This window comes from Perca flavescens, chromosome 15 (assembly GCF_004354835.1).
Source record: "Perca flavescens isolate YP-PL-M2 chromosome 15, PFLA_1.0, whole genome shotgun sequence".
Lineage (NCBI taxonomy): Eukaryota > Metazoa > Chordata > Actinopteri > Perciformes > Percidae > Perca > Perca flavescens.
In genome coordinates, this window is record NC_041345.1 from 11488045 (window position 1) to 11510093 (window position 22049).

The window sequence follows — 22049 nt, forward strand, 5'->3', positions numbered from 1 at the left end:
GCCGTGACTAATACAAAATAATGTTTCCTCCATTTCTGTCCTTAACATTTGATGGAACTGGAAATATAAAAATATATACAGTACAACACATAGCATAGCCCACTTTCTCCATTGACCCAGTTGGTCTCCCATCATCTGGGTCTGTGTGTTTGTGACTCAAGAGAAGCAGATCTAGCGTTGCCTCTGTGATCATCTCTACTTCTGAAGAGGGGAAAATCATCATTTCCATAAAATGCCTTTTATCTCCCCAGACCCCGAGTCCTCTTGGACCCCCTCTGGTGAAGCACAAGCTGCAGCTTGTTAGCTGCCGTAGCTGTGAGTACGTCAGCCCAGTTTGGAGCTGCCTCTCCTGGATAGGTTAACTGGGTTTGCTGGCTCACCCGTGGGCTGCTATAAGCAGTGACTAATCCCCCATCATTTCCCCAGTGAATACTCTTTGAGAGTATGGAGAGAGGGGGGGGGGGATTGCACTATATTACAGTATACAAGTGTTCTGTTCTGCTGAGCCAACTCTCTTTGACATTGCACCAGCTTCTATGCAGGCGATTACAGAGCAACATTTGGGTCACTGACAGCAAGGTTATTATTATTACTGAGAGTTACAGTATGTATGGTATCGGACAGAAAGAAGCCACACTTTGGTTGTCTGTTTCACTATTTAAATCAAATATTGTAATGACATACTCTGCATAACAATGACCCATATAAGTATCTTTCCTAGGTCTCTTTTTCGTCAGCATTTTTCTTACAGTCGAAGGGCCAGACTAGAGTGTGGTTTATGTCTGTACTAGCTAATAGTTTTGTATGATAACCTTTATTGAGTGGCAGCTTGGTCACTGTAATCAGCTCATGAAGTCAACCACCCACCACAAGAAAATGGACTTTTAACGCTGGTGCTTTAGCTCATTTAGGCTTATTAAAGGAACAGTTAGACATTTTGGGAAAAATGCTTTTTTGCTTCATTTTTTTAGATTATTTTTGGGGCATTTTAGGCCTTTATTATATAGGACAGCTGAAGATGTGAAAGGGGAGAGACAGGGGGATGACATGCAGCAAAGGGCCGCTGGTCAGAATTGAATCTGTGGCAGGTTAGCTTAGCTTAGCATAAGGAGTGGAAACAGATGGAAACAGCTAGCTCTGTCCAAAGGTAACAAAATCTGCTTACCAGCACCTCTAAAGCTCTCTTATTAACACGTTATATCTTTATAGTTTAATCTGTACAACAGTGAAGTATAAAAACAAGTTGGGGTTTTACAAGGCGATTTAATGTTACTACTAATGTGGAGACTTTAGATGAATAAACCCTGTCAGCAAAAAACCTGTTTCCCCAAATGTCAAACTATTGCTTTAATTGTGCTTGTGAGGAGTCTTACTTGATGGATTTAATCCACTCCTCTTTCTCTTCCGGCGTGGGCGCTGATATCCTGTACACAACGTGGTTACCCTCAACAACTCGACCATCTGCCTCTGTTTTGCAGGCTTTGATCACCTGGCCCTTGTGATTGGGGTTATAGAGCTCAAAACAGTTCTGGAGAACGGACAAAGAGCAGGGCATCAAGACATGTACTTACAATTTAAACATCCAATAAACACAGTAAGAGAAGAGAAAAGATTCTAAGGGTCTTTAATGAGGTAACACTCACAGGTTTCCTGGGCTCCTCCACCTCCCTGATGCTGAGATTCTCCAGCGGGATGATCCCACGAGGCTCCTTGTCCTGAAGGAGAAACATGAGAGGATGGAGAAAAACAACCAAGTGAATACAAAGAGAGAGCGCAATTGATGGCAAAGTAAGAAGCAAGCAAACAAGAAAGGATATAAAGAGGCTAGACGAAGCAAGAGGTGCATTTAAGAATCACATAAAATGAAGACGAGGATGGAATAAACTGACAGAAAGAAAAATGAAAGAGGAGAGTAGAGGAGTGAGGTAGGGAAAAGAGGATAGTCCTCTGTGATATGTTTTGCTAGCATGGAAATCAACCTTGTCCCCCTCCTCTCATCCTTGCTGCTCTTTAAACGAGCAGATAATGTGTGTGTGGAGCATTCAGACCAGAGGACGCGACATAATAATAGTGTCCTGAAGAATAATACCAGGGTAGAGAGAGGACAGTGCTGATGTAGCATCTAGCAGGGACACAGAGGGAATGATAAGCATCTTCAACCAAGCACACATAAGCTTATTCTTACAAAAATTGACACAAATCATCAAACACACATAGCACTAGCAGTCATAAAGAAAATAATACTGATGAATAAACACTCTTTCTTGCCAAACAGGGCCGACCCGAGCCCGTTTGGAGGAACCTTCCACAAGATTAGTGCCAATGTGCTTGAACATAAATGTCGACAACTGATGACCAATAAGCATTTGTTAAACAGCAGCCACAGCAGCCACGAGTGAAAATTACAGGATACTGATATGTTGAATTTCCGTATGTTGATCTACTCCATATTTTCCCCCCTATTCATTATAATCCCAGAATGCGTTATGGCTACCCCAAATTCCGAAAATCTTCTTCATCTGTAGACATGCGAACACACACAGAAACCAGCACATATGCTTGCAAAGAAGCACTTTACTGATCAAAACATCATCTTAGTGTGACACTCACTGTTGTGTATTCAAAGTAGTAGAGGCAGTTGTCAGTCAGGATGAACCACCTTCTCTTCCAGGTTTTCACTCGGCCCCCTGACAGGAAGAGGAAGAGGAGACAGGAAGTCACACAAAGGCCACAGTGACAGACCGGCTGTCTCCCATCAGGAAAAAAAAGCCGGGATGTGACAATTGTTAATGAAGCTGACCCATATCCAATTATATAGATATTATAAAGTAGTATTGTATGGATATTTGTTGCTAACTCTGACTTCCAGACTTGTTATAAATCATAAAAAAGATCAAACAATGCATTTTAAATTACTGCTTCTACATGTTTTTTGTTCAGGTCACTGCTGTAATTCAATTTCCTATGTAAGAAAAGCTGCTTGTCATTACCCACATGATCATGTCATGAGGCAATTAGACACACATTAATACTTAATTGACTCAATAAGCAGTACATGCCATTGAAAAGTCAATTAGTATGTTTGGCTGATCTAAAGTGTACGACCGTTTATGTAGTTTTCTACTACATGTCCAACCCTACATGTAAAGGAAGGTTTTATATGGTATGCCTCTTTTGTTTTTAGGCTTTTTGACATGTTTCTTTCTCTATGTTTTAAACTCAGTATTTCAGATTAATGCTGCTGTGGTTGGATGTTCAAAAGTAAACCTGCAATAGAGAGAAAATTCACTTTGACTTTCTAAAATATGCAGGCAAGCCAGTTTGACGAAAACTGAATAGTATGTGATTACAATCAACCACCACTATCTATGCTAACTTTGAACTTAGTTAAATGATGACTCACACAACTGATAAATTATTGCTGACTTTACTTATTCATTTTTAAAAGGCAACAGGATAAAACCTCATTGGCTCTCGGGAGAGGGGAGCAAACAGCACTTGATAAGAACTTAACGTGGCACCTAAAGTACCCTTGAATGAACACACATGTAGACATATAAGCACAAACACACACACACACACACACACACACACACACACACACACACACACACACACACACACACACACACACACACACACACACACACTAAACCCCAGAGCAAGTTCACCACCTCCAATGTTAACTTGTGCAAACTACGAGTGCAAACGTCCAACACATTTGAAGCGGAATTCAGCCTCTGGCAGTGACTGCAGTGTTGGAAGAAAACACCACTTGCTGACACTGAGGAAGCTCTGTGGAGACACATGTACGATGTGTGCATGCAGGCTATGAGAAAGACCTTCGAATGCAAACCTAAGCTCACACACACTTGCACAAAACATGAATCAAGACGTGCACTTGAGCACAAGCACTTTATAATCATTTCCTGTGTGTGTGCTTTCACCTAATATTCCTGATTAGTTCCTCTCAACACTAACCATCCCTTACGGTCACAACACTTCTTGCTGCAGCATTTCCATCCTGTTTTCGTGGCGCCCCACATGACCCTATATGGGCCACACATAATTACAAAAGCTCTGGGTTTCCTTACATTTCAATAAACTCTGGCTATTGAATAAGCTTGGCCACATTTCCGCTCAGTGTAGAGAGATTTGATAAAAAAAAAAAAGGCATTTATTCCTTTACATCCTCCAGGGTTTATTTTTAGAGCGTTAATTTAGAAATATTATAGCGAGAACTGGTGTGGGAAATGGCTCCAGGGAGGAACAGCACTAGAATATAATCACGTTAGGTCTTTGAGCCACAATGGGGCTATTTGCATTCATACTCACTAGTTTGATGAGACTAAAGAGACGTTACACAGAGGGAGAGGAATGTTTGTGTGAACATAGTAATAAAACTGATCACCTGCAGTGTGTTTGCCCTTTAACCTTTGACAAACAGTAACCCGGCTATTAAAGTTTTATGTTGAAATAAATCAACCTCTAACAAAAATTAAAAGTGTTGAAAAAAGGACTTTTATTAATGAATTAATGACTTTAATGTGTGAACTGCAGAGCAAAGGAGCAAAACTATGTGTAAACAAACAGGAATGAGAAAGCAAAAAAAAGAAATAAGAGCATAAACTTTTACCTCATTAGGAAAACATACAACCACATCCAATTCCTAGCACGCAACACACACACACAACAACAACTCATACACAACAAATACATATAGTGTGTGTTCCTTCCTAAACTACATTAAGATGATAATGATGCCCATGTACACAAAAAAACATATCTGCACAATTTTTCACACATAATGTAAAATGTTTTTTAGAAGAACTGATGTGTGTGGTGAGAATGTGCACACGTTATGCATAGTGCAGACCATACATACACGTAAAGCGAGGTGGAAATGAAATGTATGTAACCCTGTTTTGTTGATGGGTAGTGTTCGGGCTACAGTTCCTCATGGATATATCTTTTTTAATTATGGCAAGACAGTAAAACACCCAACATCACTCTTTCTTGTAGGTTCACATTAGACTCTCTACTCTGTGTTACTGTTACACTCATACTGTATCTGTCACTTTAAAACAATGGCAGATAGGGACTAAAATGACTCTGAGGCAAGGGGACAAGAATAAGCAACTTAAAGGTTACACATATAAATATTAAAAATAATAGTTAAAGTGTTGTAAACAATAATACAATAATAATAACTGTTCTAGAGATGTTGAAAATTTTGCAGCTGTCCAAAATATATATATTTATTAAGATATAATTTACCACAGTGTAGTGTACAGCTCAAGTACACAATATAAACTTCAGAAATCAAAGTAAACCAACATACCATTTATACAGTAACTAAGCTCCTACGAAGTTAGGGGACAGAATCTAATAATAATAACTTTTCTTCAGTCTACGATGAGATCATTAATACACTTACTTTCAATTAACTACTTTGATCAATGTTATTATTTTTACTTACATTGGCAACATGACTTTATTTCTGTATGTTTATATGTTTTTCTCATTTGAACATTTATTGTGAACCTTTGCGACAAAAAGAGCATGTTTGCATATATCTGGTTTCATGTGACATAACTCTGCACACGCACATATGCATCTTGACTTTAAGATGAAAGTTTAATAGCATTTTTCAGCATTTGTTTCAACATATTAAACCTTTATCTGCTACACAAAATGTTACCAGTGATGATCTGTTTTCAGTTCACTGAGTCTAAAACATGATACATCACCTCATCAAGTGTGAGAGCATGAGTGACATTAACCTCACTCTGTCCTAAAAGTCTTTCTCGACTGTGAGAATAAAGCCATAGTTGTAGTGAGGATGAGTAGGAGAGTAACCAAATCAAATCATCCAGGATGTCTTGCATGCAGGGGGGATGTGCGGAGACACACGCACGCACGCACTCACGCACGCACGCACGCACACACACACACGCGCGCACACTAACCTAATTTAAGCAGCCAGCCCTCTCTGTCTGGGTTGAAGAATGTGTGCGTCAGGTCATTCCCATCATCCTCTGGGATCTTAAAGGGTTCACTCTTGATGCTGTCATATAGATTCTGAACGGAGAAAGAAACCAAAAAGAGAGGAAGATTATGGAACAGAAATGTTCACATTACAGTTTTTTAAAATCCCTTTGTGACTAATTTCAGAACCTTGACGTCATTTTTCACAAAACTCACAACCAATGATCAAAATAAAAAAAATGTCAAAACTCTAACACTTGTTTCAATTGCTTGGATACAATACACATAAACCCTGAGATCATTTGTTCATTTAACAAAGATCACCTGTTCAATATGACACAACAACATCAAAGTACTACTATTTCAAAAAGCAATTCACACATTACATTTCAGATGATTGTCTGTTCATTTCATTACAATCATCTAACTATCAATTGATACAACTGCTCAAAATGATAAATAACTGTTGCATTACTCTTAATGCATAGTTGTAAGGAAACATACAAACAATATTCCATGTTTAGATCATGAACGTTTCAAGATAAGGAGATTCATTGTCACCAATTAGCGTGGAGCATGAACCCATTAGACTACATTGTATATGGATGTAATATTTCATCATCATTCTTTACTGTAATGTATTACTGTTTACCAGACACTGTTTCTATAGTCCCATGTACCACCTTTGAGACTATTTACAGTATTGACAGTACTGCACTGTATGCATGCAGGCCCTTGGAATTGCTTGTCCAAGTCTGCCAACTTGTTACTGATGATTGAGATATATACTTTATATATACTGTATATATACATATATACTCATACCACATTGTTCGCCATGCCCAAAGGTTTTTTCCAAGAAGTTTGGCTAATTGCAATGTAGATGAGAACCTGTTGCCAAATCCACAAGACAGAGTTGATGAAGATGTAGAAGTACAGTAATCACTTCTTTGTTTTGAACAATGACACAGTGAAACTATGGGTAGCTTGTGTGTGGGTGATCTAAAGTAAAGTTTCAATGGTATTTCACAATCAGTTTTTTGAACCAATGATTGTGCAAGTGCAAGATCTCTTTAAAGATATGAATGCACAATGCAATGTTTTGAACATTGGACAGCCTGCGTTACAAGTGATGACCATTTTGAGTTTTGTGTCTAGAGTTTTGAAAAATGACGTCAAGGTTCTGAAATTAGTAGCAAAGTGATTGTAAAAAACTGTAACACTTCCAGACACCTCCGTCTCAAAACACTCAATCCAGCCTTCAGATTATCGGTGCATTAAACAAGACATTGACAGATTCTATTTTGGTGTCAGAAAGTGAGAGACATTGATTCATACTTCAATGACTCCGGGAGCTTCAACAAAGTGTCTTTTTTTAGCTTACGTAAAGGAAGCCAAGGGCACTTTGGTAAAAAAAAAAGTCAGTATTCCTTTTTTTGTGTTTTTCTTTGAAAGATTACACAAGATCATTAGAATCAGTACCTGAGGGGGAAGATCTAATTCTGCTGAGCTACGACATCTCAATTAGTGATGCGTGACTCTGGAGAAATTCCTTTAGGTTTCTTCTTCTGCGCACACTACATTGGATACATTTGTCAAACCTAACGAACTAATAAAGTCATAGCTCTCACCCTGAGTAGCTCCTCTGGGAGGTCTCCCCCCTCATTGATCCCTCTGTTCATGGAGATAAAGCGCTCCACGGGGGGCTTGTCTCTGACGTTGGGATTGTGCAGGCTTGTGTTCAGCATAATGATGGCAAATGATAGGACATAGCAGGTGTCTGTGGAGGTAATTAATTATACAATATTTGTTACGGGGAAACATAAAATACAGCACAATCCCACATCTCTCTGTGTGTGTAGAAAACTTTTCGAAACGTTTCCTTGCTTAGAATTTATGGATTAGTGTGGACATTATTAAAATGATTGATCTTTTGTCACTAGGTCTATCTTAAATTATCGATATTGTAATACAAAGAGATCCTTCACTTATATTTAAATTCCAAACATTTTCTTCCTCACATTCTATTGTCAAACTCAAACTTAGCTCTTATTAAAAGTGTATCAGTGGGCTGTACAGTGGAAAAGTATTTCACTCATTTATTATAATGCTACTGAAATGACAGCACAAATGATTTGTCATCAGCAATCCATCAACAGATTTTCTCACAAAAATGTAGTACTCAGTCTAATAAAAAGGAGAGTTTAATCAACAAAGAGCCCTATATTCTGGGACACACAGAATTGTGGCGCCCTCCAAGGCCTTTGGAGGGCTGCAGTCATGAACATACACGCACGCACGCACGCACGCACGCACGCACGCACGCATGCACGCACGCACGCACAAATCCACATCATAACTCCTGCTAACCATCCTCCACCTCATCCATCCACACACTAACTGCCCCAGTCAACATCCTCTGCGTTGTAATTTACGACCCTGAGCGCACCGGTCCTGAGAGATGACCCATAACTAAGTCTGGGTGTGTCACCACTGCACCACATCAATATTCATGACCTGAGCTGTCACCTGCGTCCCCCTCAGCACTCGCTTGGTTAACACAGGAGCAGAAGACGATGTGCAACGGGCTGAGATTGCACTAATGACCATTGACCGATGATCGATTTCATTATCACTGCTGAAGACACCAATAGTGAGCGCACTGCAATTGGTGAGGAAGCTGCTAACTACGGTGGAAAACGGCAAAGGAAACAGACTGTTGCTCCAGTCAAGTTATGATTCTCTGAAAGCAGATATCTATGTAGTCAGAAAGTGTCTATATTCTCTAGCTTTTCGGAAAAAGCAGACATCTCCATGGTCGTTGCCACATGCTAGATGTCTGCTGGGGGAAGACAGACATTTATCTGAGGCTGAGGTGGTCTGGCTGGTCCATATTATCTGTCCTGGACTGTCTAGCTGAGTCTGACTCATAAGTCTACTGCAGTGTGTATATGTGTGTGTGTGTGTGTGTGTGTGTGTGTGTGTGTGTGGTACCTGTGGACTGGAAAACACCAAGATTGCATTGGCAGTACCTGGAGGCAAACGCCTCCATCATACGATCAATCTTCTGGGCTTCGCCAGGAAGTCTGAAGCTCCACAGAAACTGCCTACATCATGAGGAACAGAGAGAGAAAAGTGAATGACAGATCATAAAATATTACAGTGGTTGTGGCCGGGTTGGACGGTGGTAGAGCAGGTGCACATATACTAAGAGGTTTATGCCTTGACGCAGAGGTCCAGGGTTTGAATCCGACCTGTGACAATTTCCTACATGTCTTCCCCTTCTACCTGTCCTGTCAAAAATTAAAGGTGGAAAAGCCCCCCCAAAAAATATTGCAGTGGTTGTATATTCAATCTAAACTACAAACCCTAATAGTTCTCAGGTGTTTGTTTTTTATTAATCTTTCGTGAATGCAGCATAATCCAGTGTTATGACCAACATTAGCACTGAATAAAAAAACACCATCATCCAATTCATTTTAAATAATGCCAATGCTGAGGCCTCCAGCAAAAACAATTACAGGGTCATCTGCAAAGAAGTTGAACCTGGCTAAACTTTTGCTGTGACACAGCCTCGTTTATCAGGGTGTTGCATCGGCCGATTCAATCAAATTCATGCTAGTGCTCATTCCTGGTGTATTACTTTGTAGCATGCATGACATAATTCTACAGTTTACCTCGTACAATTGTACTGTAATAATGTGTCCAAAATTCCTTTCTCATAGTATTATAAACCACTATGTAATTGGTTTGTTAATTCTTCAAACTGGACTTCCTGGACCATATTTCGACTTCTCACCAGCACCTGTAGGAAGACTCCCACGCCAACCCAGACCCTTGCATTTCTTTAACACAGTACTATATTTGGTTGTTCACTCACCTTAAGGCTTGTACAAGGTTGAGGTCTGCAAACTCATGAAGCTCCACAAACGCCTGGAGGACCTTGATGTTAAAGTCATCCCTGATGGAGAGCAGGGTCAAACATGTTTAACTATTTACACTCTTTCCATTCAAATAGATACAAAAGAAACGATTAATTTCGGAAATGCACTACAGTGACAAATTCATATGTTTTGGGGGTCAACATGGAAAGTAAATGCAGCCATGTCACAGCACTAGTTCCAGACAGAAAGCCACTGTGTTTGCAGGCAGGATAAAATCCCTGTTGTTTTGACAGTCCTATCCCCATTGATTTCCCTTCGATAGGAACCACATGAGGAACACTCAGTTGGCCCCGTCTCCCGTCGCTGCTCTGCTCCAGAAATCCAGACCACCAATTTCCTGGAGCTTTATGCCCTCGTCTGAGCACATGCAGTGCAGATCTGAAGGAAATGGGGAGAGGAAAAAGAGGGGTGGAAGAAAAACAGAGGGAAAACTGGAAAGCTCACCGTTCCCCTAAGTAGTCCCCGATGACTGTTTTGTTGAGACCCTCGCCTTTGTAGAGGAACTGTGCGATGTCCTCTGGGGTGTTCTGGAGAAGATCGTTCTCAAGAAGAAACTGGATCCCCTGTTAAAAAAAAAATAGAGTGCACTTTTACACTTCAGTTACCTGTTTTGGGCTGTTTTAATAGCCCTGATAGATGGCTTGGAGATATTTTAAAATGTAATTCAAGATGCTCAATCTAATCATGTGATATTGATTCTGAACAATCGGTTTAGGACTAGGCCTGACCTTTTTAGGGTCCATGTTGAATTTCTTCCTCCCCATGGCGATCTGTTTGTTTCTTTGCGTGGTTTTGCTGCAATAAAAAAACAAAACACAGACACATCCATCACGTTAAGGGTGTGGTGTTGTCCCCAGGCTGCATGCTGTGTTTGTTCAGTAGGTAAGCATAGGATGGGTCCATCCAGGATGTAACATGACTTTGTTTATTTACTACTCCGTTACAGTGTGTATATAAGCACTTGTACATAAACAATGTTATCCCTCCTGCAGCCATTTGGATGTCACTCTTTCTGAAAACATTTTGCATGTGGTCCAAAGGGAAATCTCCACCTTTATGTGTATCTATGCATGATCCCTATGCTTCCTGTGTGCCCAAAATAGCCCGAGCCCCTTTGCCAGCTGCACCTGACACACACACACACACACACACACACACACACACACACACACACACACACACAGCCTCACTTCACCTCATCAAACCAATCGAATGAAAGGCTCTAAATACAGACTGTTTGGCTAATGTTGAGTCAAGGGACTGTCCCGCTTCACTCCTCAAACAAAGGGAGATTAACACACATATACACACACATACACACACACACCGACAGGTGTGAGGCTCATGGAAGGAGCGACAACATTGCTCAATGGCTTTGAAAAGCAGAGGAGGCAAAAAGAAAGAATGAACTAGTCCTGAAACGATTAGTCAATGAATCAAATAGTCAACTGATAGGAGGATGGGCTCATTTTCTCTGTGTTTTTCTTTTATCAGTGTACATTTATTTTCTTTGGGTTTTGGACTGTTTGTCAGACAAAATAAGCAATGTGAAGTCATCAAAATGGCAAACATTTGCTGGTACCAGCTTTCTAAATGTCAATATGTTTTGTATAATTTTAAACTGAACATATTTCATGTTGGACTGTTTGTTGGACACAACAAGAAATCCGAATATGTAATATTGGGCTCTGGGAATAAACAGCAGATTGATAATAAAAACAATCATTACTTGCAGCCCTTAAACAATTATTTTAATTAGTGAAGAAAAAAAAACTCACCTCTCCCCTACACAGGTTAGCTGCTCAATCTCAGTCATTACCTCTGCAATCTCAAACTTCAGCCGCTGCAGAGAAGAAAACAGAAAAATTACTTATTTACTTATTCCATAAACTAGAACTTGAGTTTTATTTATTCGAAATTAATTTAAAAAAAAAAAGACAGGGGAGGACAACATGGATCCAGCTGTAGCTCTCAATGAACAAGTAAATACTGTCAGAGGTTCCTAATTTGATAGGTACATAATATTTAATAGCAAAGGGCATTCTTCTTTTAGGGTTTCCTTATAGTTGGGGATGTGTGATATAATTAAAACTATGGGTTAAAATCAATATTACACAATCTTAATAAAATCACACAGGGACACACATGTCTGCCCTTATTAGTGGACAGTTGGGAGGCGACATGAAGTGCTCGATAGGATTACTTTTCTGATATATAGACAAAATCACAAACTATTGTTCAATGCCAATATGTAACTTTGTTCAGCACTACATCATAAGAGTCTTCAGACTCAATAATGAATAAATACTTCAATAACTAATTTTATTAGTTTCCAATTTGATCATAATGCCCAGCCCTAGTTACGAAAACTTTCTGCTGCTTGAGCAAATAAAAAAAGTAAGCGTTAGGCCGTTACTCACTTCAATATCATCCAGAAGCTCTTTTTTCCTGCGTCGTATGTTCGACAGCTCATCTCTTTCCTCCAAAGACAGGTCCTCAGGTACTGAAAATACAGGGAGAAGGGAAAATGAAAGAGCATATGTGAGCGAGAGAGGGAGGGGCAGGTTTATAAGGATGGATTAAATTAATTCACCTTCCGACCAGCCAGTCAGAGTCACAGGGATTAAGCAGGGCATACCTGTTCAATGATCCATCCTAAAGACATTACTCATGACCTAAATTAATACACTAACAGAGAGGAGTTCATACACTCTCAGATATGTTTGTAAAATGTGAACTCAGTACATTCATTCTTTTTTTTTTAAATCTATTTACCATTTAGGTCTTTGGTCTGTGCATATTTTGCCCACTGCAGGTTGACTTCACCCGCTCATCCAATCACCAAACATAGCAGTAAAAAACAACTAGAATCTATTGTTGAACTCTTGAACTATATCCTCTTTGGAGTAAGGACATACTACCTTTCAATACTGTGATTGGAACAGGGTTTGAAAAAACATTAAACTGTCTTTGAGAAACTAATGTTTCTACTGGGACAGATTATTACATTGTTTGGGAATGCTTTCTCTTTGGAAAGTAGTAAGCATGATTATATCATATATATTATAGGTAAGAATTGTCCAAAATTATAAATTCTTTGCTTAATCTATCATCTCACAAGTCTGGCAGAGGCAATGACAGCTTTCTGTTCACTGGACAAGGGCTCATATGTCATCTCAAAGACATTGGTTACTTTCATGGGCAGACATTATTTATTCAGAACAAAGGGCTGCCAGAAACCATAGGGCGAAGGCATTTGGGACAGGCGGAAAACAAGTTGTGAACACAACATTAAGATATTATCACCTTTTAAGATGATATGGGGAATTAAACAGTTGCATATTTATACATCCAGCAGTTACATAGCAATTATATCACTATGTCGAGTCATGTTTCTGGCTACCTGGTGACTGTAAGTCCAATATTCACTCTGTTTTTGGTCTCCACCAACTCCTGTAACAATTGTGCAGCCATATTGTTGTCTTCTGTTTTCATGTGTATTGTGTTTGTTTATATCTAATTTATTTATTTATAAATTAATATAAAAAGTGCCACTTCCCACCTTTATACAGCACCTTTACAGTACAGTTGTATGCATTTATAATATACTGTATAGCAGGTGTTAGAAGTACTGTAGGCACATATGAGGAAAAAGTTTCTCATGAGAATTTTAATTCCAAACCAAATTAAAACCACAGAAACATCCGTGTTGGAAAGCAGATCACTTCCACAAATAACATGCTGTGCTTGACACACACACACACACATACATACGCACACACGAACACACACACACACACACACACACACACACACACACACACACACACACACACACACACACACACACACACCGACCACTGAGCATCTGGTGAGTCCTGCACCCTCATATATTGGCTTACAGATAGTCGACTCTCGTCGGGCACTTATTTGGGGTAATTAACACTGCAGAGAGAGAGCGGCACCTCACGCAACATGCATGTTTTACAGCATGAGCACACAAACACTGTATACACAGGTGAGTACACAATATACACACCATGCATACAGAATTTACACTTCACACACATTACATGTATTTTATTCTACACTGTGGGTCCCCAGGAGCCACCTCCTTATCTTTCATTTAACCGTGCCACGTCAACCTCTCCCCCCAGATCCCTCAGGAGGACCTCCCCCTCTCTTCTCCAACACATCAGAAAAGAGCAATGCATCTGAGAGCAGGCTGACAGGAATTAGGTCATTTTCACATGGAGCTATACTAGATTGTGCTTCTCCTACGCTGTTTCTCTCTCTCTCACACACACACACACACACACACACACACACACACACACACACACACACACACACACACACACACACACACACACACACACACACCCCCTCTATCTTTCTCTTTGTCCGCCTCCACCCCCGTGCTTGAAGTGGGGGTGAGAGCACATTCAAATCCCCCAACGAATCATACCGCTAAGCAGCTTTGCAATTCAGACGCCCCCCTCCCAATGTTTCCCCTCTGACTGTAAATAATAGTAAAGTTATTTCCTCTTGTCTTATCTATCTACTGCATCTCTCTCTCACACCCTTTAAATCATTCCATCCCCTCAGTCTTGCTCTGTAAGACAAAGTGACTATGGACTATTAGGTTATTATGTTCTGAGGGCTCGGAGCTCATGTTATCACAGACGAGCAGCCAGACAAGAGAGCTGGGATCCAGATGGCTGTGTGATCACTTCTCTCTCCCACAATGATGCTCACACAGTATCTTCCAACTTCTACAAGATGAAACAAAAGAAGAAAGGCAGAGGAGAGAGAAAGAGAACTAATTTTTAAAAGACATATGAAACTTAAAAAGACACTAATGGAGTATACATACCAAGTCTACCAAGCATTGTACAGCTGAATGATAACTCACCCTAATTGGTCAAGATATACAGTATATAAAAAAGGTTATTTTACTGGCTTTATTGCAATAAAGAAGTCCTTTGTGATAGAAATGTTGATTGTAAATGTCCTTAATGGCAGTAAGACAGCTGATGCTGATTTAATGGAATCCTATATTTATTGTAAACTGTAAGACTGAAATTGTTAAGTATAGACTGTAATTTTTGTCAAGTGGCAATAAAAGTGGGAGGGAGGTTGTTGGGGACTGTGTGGGTGGATGAATTGGTTCTCTGTAAAGGATTTTGTTTTCCCTTCATTTATTTGTATTTTTCTGAAACAAAGTGTGCAATGGAGCGGCATGAAGCAAATGTTTCAACTTGAGCAAAAAAGTATGAGTATCCTGTAGCCTTACGGATCTACTTCATAAACATCCAGAGACAAGATGAAAAAGTTTTTTGACTGATACAGTTTCGACCTGAGAGAAGTTTTCGACCTGAGAGAAGTTTTCGACCTGAGAGAAGTTTTCGACCTGAGAGAAGTTTTCGACTTGAGAGAAGTTTTCGACCTGAGAGAAGTTTTCGACCTTCGAGAGTAGCTGACAAAAACAATCTCACTACGAGGTCCATTTGGAATCTGTTTTGGAGCTTTCAATCATAACACACGATATTCCTCAGCAGATGGAGGTGCCCATTTTTGGAAACTTAGCATCTTAACACAAATGTCTAATAGATTTCTGCTGGCTTTGCTCGTTTTTTGGTTGTCCATGCAACATAAGATTGTAATAATTGACCCCCAGTGAACGTTCTGTGGGGTTGAAGAGGATAAAAAGAGAGAAAAGTTTTAAAACAAAAGGATGCTCTCAATGCCAAACAGCAAAGAAAGGGAGAAACTCAAGAGTGATGTATGAACAGAACAGCACACCAGACATCTTCACACTCTCTGCCTCCGTTAACTTGTTTCTTTGCCTTCATTTAAACAGCCTTATAAAGAAGTAATTGTGGAGCAAAGAGACCCTGCAGGCAACTTACGTCTGTAATGTGCAAAAAGAACTCCTCCATCCCTCCTACTCTGGCTGGAATGGGACAAATTGTCTGAGGAGACTGAATTTGTTTGGGGTAACTATTCCCCCGCTGTGTGTATTTCGTAGCATGAGGAAAATGCAGAGTAATCTGATATCACTGTGAGGACAACTACTACTGTACAGCCGAGACTGGACATATGATGCATTATGCATGAAAGTCTAGGAATCTGTGAGTGTGTGTTTATGTGTGCATATTCCCATAGAGAGCAGCCCTCCCGATGAAAAAAATCCATATTAGGTTATATATAAACACTCCATGCTTAACCCCAAGCACAGCCACATAGATTACCAATGCAGCACCACTCAGCCTTTTCATATTATAATTTAGGGGGCTGCTGTTCCAGTTACAATCAATACATCATCATAATAGTTCAAACTTGCATGCTTAGCCTCCCCCCCCCCCTCCCTACCATTGCTCTTAAGGCATGCATGGATGAGTAACTGCCACTGTGCTCAAGTTTTCTCCGACAGACACGTGGTCCAGAATGTTTTAAAGGAAAGGTCATTGAGGTTGTAACTTCCTCTTTCAAATCTCACAATCACTTTTAGCTCTATTCTCCTGGTCAACCATAACCAGCCGGGTCAACACCACCTCCTGGGGTTAGATGAAAGGTCAGGAGCCAAGTTCAGCAAGGCTCAATGTGCAGCTAAGGCAGCTAAGGTTGCTCACAGCATGTTATAAAAAAAGCTAATTATTAACTTTTTTCTTTAAAAACTGTAAACAGAGACATGAGTTACCATTAGTAGAAAAACACAGCTTCTGATCAACCAGGACTGAAATCTGAATTATCAAAGTATTAAAATGCAAACATTTTCACAAAGTAGGAAAAGTTGATCACTCTTTAGTCTTACAGAATCCAGGTCATTGTCGGTTAAGATTACAGTTGGTATATTATTAGTGGTAGAATCTCATGACTCCATTATATCTGTCTGAAACTAGCCCATGCTCTAGACAGTCATAGGGTTAATAAAAAGGAAAACGCATCACATGCAAATTATTCATGCCACCAATAACAGAAGTTGTTCCAGCTCAATGACGTTCTTTGTTGGAGACACTGATCACTGTCTCAGTTACTGTACATAAACACAACTATTAATACTTTATACTTTAGCATGGTGTCAGCAGAAGTGCTGCTCCACATGTTAGACCTGCTGCCTGATCTGTGGATGAAACTTTAGACCTCAATCAACTGAAAACGACTCAGGCTCTTGAATAATACATTACTGCCCGGTTCCTCACTCCAGTCCAAAGTCCAGACAGGAAGACCTCAGTTGATACAGTTTACTGTCTAAAGCTTCTGGAGATAATGGAGAGATTGGGATCTGATTCACGTGACCGACGGGCCTTTATTGATGACTAAACGCGTTTAGTCAAATGACTAAACGCCTTTGACAGTCAAGCCTTTCCAATATCCTTGGCATCAAGGTCAGTGGAGAGGATGGTTTTGCATGCTGATACCCCAGTTGTATTGGGTTATGTTTGCTGAATGCTCAACTTGGAGAGTCATAAAACTATGTCAACGTGGGTTCCAATAATGTTTCATTCAAATAATATGCCCACTTCTCAAAAATGTTGACGGATATAAGAAAGCATGCATTCATTTGTGCAATTCTACTTTGAACGTAAAGCAAAGTAAAATACGGTCTGTTTTACAGCTATGTTGCGCTTTTATTTAAATCTCAGACAAGAATGCATCAGCCGCAACATGTGAAAGATATACTACTCTTGTCTGTCCAACAGCCAGATTGTTAATAGTTCGAGCATTTATTCAGGATATGTAGCTAATTAGCCAAAATTTACAACCACCAGTAAAATCTTTTTAACCTTTAGAGGCCGTCAATCAAACTAAAACTCATCAACTCCTTTGCTAAACACTTAACCAAACCTGTATTGTCCTTTTGAGAGTGATAATCCCTGCCAAAGTAAAATGCTTCCTGATTTTCACTAGGCTTGATGTGTAACAATGGAGGGGATGTCTGCCGTTATTACGGCTGCTGGGCTGGTCTTCTCGTAACAATAGCAACCGCGTAAGCATGCCGAGGGTAGACGCTGCCCTTCCCACCGCAGGCTAATTAGAGAGCACTTACATGAGTTCACAGCACTAGATTATGGTGTGGTTGTTGCATATTTTTGCAACCCAGCTGAGTTAAGAGTGATGTAAAAGAGCTGGGTACGTGTGTTACACACTGACAAACAAAACTCCAAAGGGCTCATGTTCACATTTGCAGGTAAATAAGACACCTATATCTGATACAACATAACACTTTCACAAGACGAATCCTTCGTTTTTATTTCCTGCATAAAATACATACCACATCACCTTTTCCTCTCTCCAGTTGCCATGATGACTGACATGCCATCAGCAGAGGTGTCTGTGTCCTTATGATGGTCAGTACTGTAAGTGTCAGTACTGTAGCTGCCTGTTGTAAGAGCTTTTAGCAGCTTGTTTCCAGCTAGTGTACTCTTGCAATTGTGGCTGGTAGGTGTGTAGTAATTGTTTTCCCATCTCAACGTTACTCCTACTCACAGCTTTCAAGCATGCAAAGACACACACTTACACACCAAGCACGCACACACACACACACACACACACACACACACACACACACACACACACACACACACACACACACACACACACACACTTTGACAGTTCCTGCCTCTTGACAGATGACAGTAATGGTATGAAAATAGCCCACATTCCGCCTTCTGCAACCACCCAGCCTGGTCCAACCAGCTCTCCATACACCTCCTCTAGTCTCATTTTATCAACTTCTGCATTTTTTTTAACTCTTACACTTTGTTCTTCTGCTTCAACTCACTTTGTTTTTCTTCAGACACACACAGAGCTGAAAATCACCTGAAGATCACTTACCCATCATTAGCCCTAAAACTACCAAAAGACCCATCTTTGCTTCACAAAGGCTTCTGGCTATTTTTTACGCTGATGATGGGGTTTTTGCCTTCATTTCACATCAGATCAGCAGCGCTGAGGGTGCAGCCACAACAGCAGGTTGCACTTGTTTAAACACAATCCACTCACCTTAAGAACATAAGCTACAACTTTTATGAGGCTGGAGTAGCAGTCACTCCAGTCCATAGTGCTTAGGTTTCATTAGCCACTATTGCAAACATTAGATTTACAAATATGATTGTGCCTTTTTAGTATAAGTACTGAGTCAGACTTTGTCCACAAATACAGTGCATCAAACTACATATGCTGAACTGCAAGTTAGTTTTTTAAAAGACTTATTTGCTGTGTGTTTCTGCTCTAATCACTAAGGAACACAGATCTCATCCATTATGTTAAGTCTAGTGTGTCTAGTTCCGGGCTAGTTTCCCATTTGCCTCATGATCCTGGCTTTGATAATACTGATCTTACAAACACATAAAAGAATTATGATTTACGAATTTATTTTGTCAGTAAATCAAATGTCCACAATGGAATTTCATGACCAGCCAAACTAAGCAACAGCACGCTTCAATTCACTCCCAAATGAAAACCTTGGGTGCTCTGGTTAATGATGACCACCCTTGCCTGCGATTCCACCAGCTGAGGCTGTACAAAGCGGCAGCATGCTTCAATGCTCGGAATGAAAATGCTAACATACAGATGTTCAACAGATATAATGTTTACCATGTTCATCATCTTACAGTTTTTTTCGATTGCTAAACGACAGCGGTCACAACTGAAGCCCCATGTGCAAAACTCTAACTACAGTCTGCATTACCAACAGTCGACTGAACTAAACAGTTCACATCACCTGCAAAACTCATTCCAAGCAACACAACTCTTCACACACGTCTCAAAACAGGCTCAGTGCAGCCAAACACTATGAACAAGCCTCACTGAGATAACACACACCGTCACACTCAGAACACACTGAGAGTACAAACACTAGCATCAAACACCAATACACAAATTACAAACTTTTAATCTTTACAGTTTAAATAATTTAAGTGACTTCACACTAATCAATAGTTTCTTTAAAGAAAAAAGGGAAATTACATTTTTATTTTATAACATACCAGTTTTTGTACGAAAGAAAAAGGAATGAAAATCAGCAGTTTGCTTCAACAGATATATAATTTTATTTTGCCTGTAGTAGTTTATATAAGGTACATAATAACAAAGAACATTGGACGTCCTTATCTTGCCATGCACCTGCATCATCTCTAAATACAAATGAATGTGGTGTTTCCATTACTTCCACCTCCATTACTTTCTGTAAAACAGTAAGTCACAGTTTTAATATAGTAAATGCAGTGTTTTTCAAGTTGTTTTATAGCTGTGTATGTAAACTCAGACATCTTACCTTGGTATCTTTGCTCTTTTACATGTTTACTGGTTCTCTCGAACAGTGTGTATACAGTAATTGATTCATTCTTATTTGCTGTTTCTTTATAGCCAAAATCTATTCTGTTTTGAATGTGTGGTTAACAGTTTTGACAGCAGTGTGTTAGCATTTGAACAAAGTGCTGTGAATCCACAGTGTTGTGCAGATTGTGGTTAAAGTCATGAGATAAGTGTGTAGAGTTTTGAAAACTGTGTTCAAGCAATGAAAAACAAACTAGAGTTTGGTCCACATGAACTGCTGCTGTGCAGACTGTAGTTAGAGTTTTGCACATGTAGCTCCAGCTGTGCCCACTGTCGTTTAGCAATCGAAAAAAAAAAAAAAAAAATTGTAGTTTAGCATCTTAGCATGCTAACATTTGCTAATTTGCTAAACACTAAAACTACAGCTGAGGGTGATGGGAATGCAATTAGTTTTTCAGTTATTTATGTGAAACCTCTGACCTGCTGGTGGCGCTAAAGAAAAAGTCAAATAATCACCACAGTCTTCATCATCTGGGAACTATGGATAACTGAACCAAATTTCATGGCAATCTGTCCGATAGTTGTTGAGATATAACAGTTTGGATCAAAGTGTTTGACAGACCGACAGCTAGCATGGTTAAAAACAAAAGAGGTTGAAAAGTTTCACCATCATTTGCAGAAATAAAGACAACAACAACTTCCCATGTGTCTTTTCAAGAAGGAGCTGCTATGTCTTTCATACTTGTAAACACATGTGATGTGAAAACCACACTGTTGTCCTTGGATGCAACACTTGTTGTAATGTAATGTAGTGTATGTGCACTTTTGTCACACACTGCCCCCAGAAAGGCCTAAAAATGTTTGTTGGCCTAAAGAAGTTACAGAATGTTCTCCAAGTCTTCAGCAGTCACTTGTTGTCAGTTCTCATCAAGAGACATCCACAGCATTCCCTTTATGAAAATTAGATTACAACGAAAAATCAGAGGTTACATCAAACACAACACAGCCGTTTGATTCTTCAAAGCCTCAAACACCCTATAACACAATCCCTTGAAGAACCCACTAGTCACAGTCACTTATTCATGAACAAGTACTGCGTTTGCCAAATTTCACTTTGAAAGAAACGCTTCCCCTTGCCTTTGAATTTGAAAAACAGCTTCTGATTGGTTTATTTTTGGGCCATCATATGTCAGAATCCTCAGACAAAGTGGTTTTGACAGCAGGATTCCTTGATCTTTATCTTTGCTTAATTACGAGCTTGACTGCGAGTCTTTCATTATGATTGTTGATCTTACCACACACGTCATTTCCTCTACAGAAAAGTACTGCCTCATTCTTACTAAATGCTTATTTTTTCTTACACAGCTTTGCATGTTTTTCAAATGATAAACGATCAGCCCATGTGTCTGTCTGTCTTTCAGCAATCCATCAACTGCAGAAAATGAGACCTTTTCTTATCTCATCACCTAGTCTACATCCTGCTACGTTTTTTGCTTTTTTCCCAAAGGAAGAGCGGAGAAATTTTGAAAAGAAGATGGTGATCTTGGCAGCCTGCCATTCAAACGATAGGATCTGTTGGTTGACAGTGATAAAACCTTATTGCTTGGTTTTGTCTCTTGATCTTGTTGTACATAATGTCCTTCAATCTCACACTCTGTCTAGACAAGAGCTTTCCTAATTGACCAATGATTCAGCCACACAATACTAAACCTGTATATGGCCGCCAAACTAAGCCCTGAAGAATTTTCTGTCAGATCTGTTGAGATGACAGCAATGCTCCCTATTTCTTTAATAATATCAGCTCTCCACACAATGTCACCTTCCCCTACCAGC

At 39.8% G+C, this 22049-nt stretch overlaps 1 protein-coding gene across 1 annotated transcript in view; it reads right to left on the minus strand.

Moving 5' to 3' along the window:
- Nucleotides 1–22049, minus strand: part of cyth3b (cytohesin 3b) — a 35051-nt gene that overhangs the window by 2987 nt on the left and 10015 nt on the right. The window contains exons 2-12 of the mRNA XM_028600140.1: nt 12353–12435; nt 11711–11775; nt 10661–10727; nt 10377–10495; nt 9869–9949; nt 8983–9095; nt 7620–7768; nt 5970–6081; nt 2611–2687; nt 1644–1715; nt 1374–1528 (exon numbers count right to left, since the gene is read on the minus strand). Of these exons, the coding sequence (XP_028455941.1) occupies nt 1374–1528; nt 1644–1715; nt 2611–2687; nt 5970–6081; nt 7620–7768; nt 8983–9095; nt 9869–9949; nt 10377–10495; nt 10661–10727; nt 11711–11775; nt 12353–12435 (1093 nt within the window). The remainder of the gene's footprint in view (nt 1–1373; nt 1529–1643; nt 1716–2610; nt 2688–5969; nt 6082–7619; nt 7769–8982; nt 9096–9868; nt 9950–10376; nt 10496–10660; nt 10728–11710; nt 11776–12352; nt 12436–22049) is intronic.